General features: G+C 38.9%; 1 protein-coding gene across 1 annotated transcript; it reads right to left on the reverse strand.

Annotated features, from left to right (window-relative positions):
* Window positions 1–2,488: 2,488 nt before the first annotated feature.
* si:dkey-8e10.3 (serine/threonine-protein kinase SBK1) lies at window positions 2,489–4,367 on the reverse strand. The gene is made up of 3 exons (XM_040153890.1): window positions 4,205–4,367; window positions 3,650–3,852; window positions 2,489–3,115 (listed from the first exon to the last, which is right to left on the reverse strand). Exons 1-3 carry the CDS (start codon window positions 4,365–4,367, stop codon window positions 2,489–2,491), a joined length of 993 nt encoding a protein of 330 aa, XP_040009824.1.
* Window positions 4,368–7,183: the final 2,816 nt, after the last annotated feature.

Below are 7,183 nucleotides of genomic sequence, written 5' to 3' on the forward strand. Positions count from 1 at the left end.
ACCACAAGTGCCATTAACAGCCCTGTCCACAAAGACGTGTATCTATCTATTACATGCATGATGACTTACTAATGTGGTGTTTCAGTACTAGTATCGGAAGTATCTAGTATCAGAAACATGACAACCATGTAGATAAGAGGGCCTTTCATAACAGCAAAAAATGATCTTTATTTTGCAGGCAAAGGAAATCACGTTATGATAAGACACCTGATTTTCATGTCGATGTAGTTTCCTGGAAATTGTACTAATCTCTTTAGTCTAACATGAGTTTGAAACATTTGACTTAACAGGAAAGAACCATCTCTCACACTTGTGCAAAACTGAAAAAAAAAAAAAAATCTGCACTGAAAAGCCTAAAAATGTAAATGTTGTGTTTTTAAATTCTTTTTTTCTGCATGTAAGGCAAGACTTTAAAAGTCCATAAGATTAATATAGTGGTTGTAATGCCTTGTTACACAGAATAGGCATGCAAAACATTATTTTAATCTGTTTAAACACAGGGTCTGTTATGTGTGTAAACGCCAGCACAGATAGTTGGTGAGTCAAATACCAACACGGGCTTTGCAGTTGGATTTGCTTTGGCTGTATTAGTCTTTGTATGACAGACCTTGATGTGCAGTCAGGACCAGGGTTCGGCGGAAAGATGACCCTGGTTAGCGTAATGCCCTAAATATGCTGTAAAGCACGAGGTGGGAAAGCAGGTTCACATCTCGGGCCAAGTTGGGGTCTGCCCTCCTAAGAGGCCGACACGCTGAGTCCTGAAAGCACCTATGCCGTCCCGTACACCCCAACAAAAGCAGGACATCCATCAGCGGAGAACCAGCTGCAGCACTTTGACACGAGATTCTTTGTGTGTAAAGAGGCTGAAGAAGGTCAGCGAAATGAGACAGAGACAGAGACTTAGCTCATGGATCTAGCTTCAAAGAGGAGAATATGATATCTGCCCAAGAGAGAGGCTGAAAAGAGCACTATCCACTAAGTGGCTGGATGCATGATTTTTATTTTGTTTTCCTTCTACATGCTTCCACAGCATGACCATACTGCACATACAACTTTCTGAACAAAGATACAACAATCATGTGAACTGTGTGAGGGATATGGAAAAAACTCTTGACAGAAAGTTAGTTGTTGCCTGTGCACACTGATTTTTAATTCCTCAAGTCTTTTACATACTTTTGTAATTAAATCTGATTCTTTTAAAATCAAAAAAAGGGTGGGTATACTCATGGGTTTGGCATGAGAAAAATAAATTTAAAAAAATGATAAAAATATAACTATAATAAAAGTTAGTCTTGAACATTTTATAAATTGGAAAGATTTGACTTAACTTTACAAAATGTTGATTTGTATATTAATAATATACACTCCTCGTGCATTTATATCAAACCTCAGATTGTAAGATATGTTGCAGTTCAGGGAAAAATTTATCAGTGAAGTTGTAATTTATGAACATTTTTCACCTTCAAGTAAATGGGAGGACATGCTAATTCACACAAAATCCTGAAAATCAAAGTTAATACTGTATATGAACATTATCTAAATAGACAATCCACCATTAACACTTTAAACAATATTCGTTAGTTTGTACAGCAACAGAGAGGAAACAGAAGGACCTGAGCTGCTTTTAAAGTTTGCTGTAATAACTTGACACAGTAGGGGCTCCCCAGACCGTAGGTCAGAGTTTGCAACTGCAGGTTGTTACACTTTAGATAACGTTAGGCAATCAGCAAGTATGTGCTTCCTCTGCACTACTCAACTTTCACTGAAGTATTCAGAACAACATACATGTACTTCAAGAACTGCATTTCTGAATTACCATAAGTTGACCCAGATGCTACGTTGTTACATTGTGTAGGAGCCAACGGCAACACTAGTAAAGAAAATTCACAGTTCATACTTTGCTATAAAAGTGTCTTAACACAGAACTTTAAAATCACAGTATGAAAAATGTGATGGGTTCATGTCCTTTGTAATTTCACACTACGGCACATTTTTTATGTAGTGAACACAGCAGGAGCTGAAATCGAAATATTCAGGTGCAAAGACTTGATCACAATTTAATACTGAAGAACAACCACGAAACAAAAAGTGAAGACCTGGGCACATATATAAAAAACCGTGGTTCATACATTTTTTTTCAAAATTACTCATCTGATAATAATTCAGTACCACTTAATGGGCTTCTTCTTCAGTCACGACAGACCTAATCATATGTGTAAAAAGGAAGAGAATAAACGTGTGGGGGTCCCTATTAAATGATTTGACGCTAGAACACAGGCTTCAGAATAATATGCCTCCATTTAGGATGATGTAAACACCATATGTTTAATCACTGCAAATTGCATGCTGGATATCAGGCACTTCAGGGCCTTTAGATATATTTTTAGATACTGTTAAGCATAAGGAAGCTAAAGATTATACAAAGATGCAGTCTGCAAGTCACTAAGCATTAGGAGGCTCTTCCACCTCACTACGCCTAGGATTATTCCTAGATGATGCTGGCTTTTTCTTTTTCCGCTGTCTGCTGCTGCTCATTCCCATGGTCCTTCTTAACCCAGTCCTTCTCCGCATATGCTCTCACCTCCCCTACTGTACACCTCTTCCCTGCTTCCAAAGCCAGGAGCTTACCAAACATCTCCATGGCTTCTGGAGTGAACCTTTTCCACAGAGGAGGAACGTCCTCCTCTGTGTTAGGTCTCTCCTCCATTCTGCACCAGTCAGCAAACTCCTGATAGAAGTCGTCTGAGTCCATGCAGCGCTCCCAGGGGAAGTAGCCCGTAAGGATGCAGAAGATAACCACTCCGAAGGCCCAGGTGTCCAGGCTTGGCTCCACACTAAGTGGAGGGGCTGTTACTTCTTTCTGGCCCTCCAGCAGGGCCACGCTACAAAGCTCCGGGGCCATGTAGGGCAGGGTACCTGTGATGAATCGTATCAGGGTGCCTCTCTTCTGGGCCAGGCCAAAGTCTGCCAGCTTGACCTGGCAGCAATGATTGTCCAACAGGAGAATGTTTTCAGGCTTGACATCACGGTGGACCAGGCCATGGCTGTGGATGAACTCCAAAGCACTTGCGATCTGGAGGACACAACGTTTTACTGAAGATTCTGGAATACCCACCTGAACAAATTAAAAATGGAAGATTGGGCTTTTTATGTCATTTTGCAAAGGGTTTCAGAATAAAAAATGAGGACGTACACCAATCACCACAAAGCGCTGCATAAAGAAAGGTAGCGTGCATGTTCGCATGCAGACGTCAGCGTTCAGCTGTACCTAGCCCTATATGTGACCTTGGCACTTTGTACATTCTATGACTCGGTCACACAGGCTTATGGAGGAAACACAAAAGTTATCATTTTATCTTACTCGTTATCCGGTAGTGGTTTGCATCTTCCCAGGTGTGTTACTGCCATCTTTTCCAGGCACAAAACCAAAATTTAAATCTTTGCCCAGTTTTCAGAAACAGAAATACAAACTACACTACTGTCCTCTTTTTCACTATCCGAGCTGTATCACGTTACATCCACTGTCCAAGCCTATTAGAAGCACCTACGCTAAGTGGTCGGCGGGTGCATTACACTTTCATTCACTAATATGTAAATTCCTGCTTAAGTGTAACATACATCGTCATTGTTTTGCCAATGCTTGACTCACCTTTGGCTGGATGACAGCAAACAGGTCCCTCCCAATGACGAGCTCCTGGGCAAAGCAGTAGTGCTCATTAGACTGGAAGGCAATGCCAAAGAGGCCCACGATGCAGGGGTGGCAGGACAGGTGTAAGGAGATGCAGTACTCTCGCAGAAAGCCCTGCAGCTTAGTTGAGGCTTTGGGCATCACTTTCAAGGCCATGGGAGTCCCTGCAGACCATCCATACTTTATTTTGGCTATTATTAGCACTGTTCATGCACAACTTTGTCTTGTGAAAGAATTGCAGAATTAAAATCATCTATGAATATTTCAGTGATAGTTTAGTGATATTAGGTATTTGCTGTATACTGTAATAATTATTACCATTGCATGGCTTAAACCTCTCCTAGGTCAACTATTCAAAAAATGGTTAAAACATGGTAATAAGATATTCAGATCAGCAGATCCAAAAGATTTCATTAACATGATTGTATTACTCTCATTTGTGATAGAAAGAAACTGATACAAAAACCACAAATTTTTATTTAAAGTTATTCTTGATTATTCGAAGTGCAGTCATACCCCTGAAGCGATGTGTCACCAGCAGCACTTTGCCGTATTTCCCTCTGCCGATCTCCTTGATGATGTTGAAGTGCTCCTGGATCTCCAGGTGACTGAGGCTCTGAGCCGTAAGCTCCATCAGCTCATCGATCAGGCTGCCATCAGCGAGGCCCAGCTCAATCATCTCTACCTACACACCGACAGGAAATTAAAAAAAAAAAAGAAAGAAAAATACGGTTTTGGGGGAAGACACACATTTGAACATACACAGTTACTTGACTTCCACAAGGTGCATGCTTATTGGAATATACGTTGTAAATATATATATATATATGATATGTATATGTACCATAGAAACAGGATTTCTGTATCAAATATCTTTTTTAGCTAACAGGACAAATTACCTCTTTCAACTGTCAGTTATGTTGCATTTATATAAAAGGGCACAAAATCTAAACTATGTCAAGAAATACTTGGTCACAAACTCCAGCAACCTAAAGCTGGCAGGTCTTATTCAGAACTGCTTGTTGGACTGTTGAATTGCTTTGTGTATGAAGATTTCCATAAGTTTATGGAAAATGCCGATCAGATATTCACACTCTTATTGGTCACTTTTTACGTGAAAAACTGAGTGCAACACCATGTATGTCTTCGAGAATGTGCGCCGTGTTCCCCATATTTAAATGAAATCCCATCTCCCCCATCTCTATGACAATTGGCTTTTCACTCCACCTTCGAATGTAGCCATTTGGAACAACTAAACCCTTTTGATTTCCTATGTGGTCGGACAACACATTGTACAAACTAGTTCTGTTTGAGCATAACCTTACCCTAAGGCAAGCTACACTCTAGTGTATTTATCCCTATATATTAAAAGACAGAAATTTAACAGTATGTCATTAATAATAATTTACATCCAATCACACGTGAAATGTACTGTACAGTATATTAGACCTTTTTCTCTAGTTTTTTATTTAATTCAAAAACTGTCTCAAACTTTGCATTTGCTTCAACACTTAATAAACATGTTATATTTCAAATTTGCAAAAATTCCTCTTTTGTACCATAACTACTGATTGGGCCCTGGTACGGGTAGTATGTAATGTTTCAGTTATAAATTCTCTATGTGCAGTTGTGTAAACAAAACAGTGTATGTAACAGAGAAACAGGTTATAGAAAGTTTATCAAATTTTTCATTCAGGTAGGAAAATCATGTCTTGATTTGTCGTGAAACACTACTACATTCACTAAATTCACCCTCCTTAAACCACTGTTAATGTCCTAGTCTACCATCTAACTGCAGTGCCTCTGGTTTGATCACCGCTGAGGACCTTTTTTTGCATAAATCATCATACAGAATTACTTATACAGAAAGGAAGAAAAGAAAATACTATACTATGCTTTTAACAGTGTGCATTGTCTCTGTTGGTGTTTTTGATACAATGTTTAATTTTAAATTTCTCTATATGTACTGTATACAGTATATCTATCTATCTGTCTATCTATCTATCTATCTATCTATCTATCTATCTATATAGATATGTATAGATATATTTGTTTAAAACATAAATACACATTATGTTTTTAAATAAATCGTTTCTATGAAAGACAGCATAAAAGTAGCAAGCCAGATTCCAGGTTCCATTAATATTAATGATGTATAAATTATTGCATACAATAGTGGGAATACCTGTTCTCTCCCTCTATTTCCCCTATTCTGTTTCTGTTTCTCTAAGCATATAGTCAACTACTGACAATGTGTTTATTTCTGTGCTCAGACAAATGCCTCCGTAACCACAAGTCTAACACAGTGAGATTCAGGAAAAGCTTATTTCCTCAGGCCATTAGGATGGTGAACTTTGTCCTCTGACCTATGTACTGTATATCTCCAGCCTTGTCTAGCACATTGTCCTCTGCTATTTTCAAATTATTGTTCAGTTTGCCTACAGTTGTGACAAATGTACATTTTACATTTTTACATATTTATAATTTGTATCCTTTATGTCTATTCTTGAATAATAATAATAACAATAATAACAACAAAATGTATATACCTGGTATAGTATTTGATGGTATTTGATGATATATTTAGCACATGTTTTGTCAGTGGTAATTTGGACATAAGTGATCAAAAAATTGCTCTGAAAAATTTGGTTATATTGCTATTAGAGGTTGTTATTAACAACAGTAGCAGTAGTAGTAAGTAATAGCAGTACTGGATATTACTTCACCTCAACCATGATTAGATATGTATCACTTTCAGGTCTTACCTTTTTTCTTGTCTGTTCCCAATACAGTCACTGGAGTGTGAAAACAGGCAAACCAAACGCACAAAAGGACACACACACACACACACACACAGTCACACCACCATGATTAAAGCTGACAAAATGCAGCTATCACTGTGTTGTAGAAGTGTAGGTTGACTGTTTGTCCTGTCTGTCCTCCACCTTCACTGCTGCAGCTGCTGCTGCTACTGCATGGATCAGCGTACAGAGTGGACCTGAGAGCTTTTCACTGACCAACACGAAGCTCTGCTCTCAACTGCTTCGATGGGGACAGAGCCCACTTTGACAGCTGATTACAAACTGCCTCTGCAAAGGGCACACACACACACACACACACACACACACACACACACACACACACACACACACACACACACACACACAGTGGCCTACATACAGTATGATCAGCTACACACATTATTATGTACTATAATTATATGTAATCCATATGCACATGAAAAGCATCGACATAAAGTTTCACAGATACAGACAACTGTCACTCATTCACTAATGTATTTATACGGCAAATTAGTTGTATTTTCCAGATTCATAGGTCTGTCACTACTCATGTCCACATGTACACACACTAGTGAAGAGCTACAATCGATTCAGAAGTGCCTCTGTGCCCCACAACTTCCTCTCCATGATCTCACTACTTAGTGCAGCTGCATACAGCATCGCATGTAAGAGCATACCAGTCACACATGGTGTT

This window comes from Xiphias gladius, chromosome 18 (genome assembly GCF_016859285.1).
Source record: "Xiphias gladius isolate SHS-SW01 ecotype Sanya breed wild chromosome 18, ASM1685928v1, whole genome shotgun sequence".
Lineage (NCBI taxonomy): Eukaryota > Metazoa > Chordata > Actinopteri > Istiophoriformes > Xiphiidae > Xiphias > Xiphias gladius.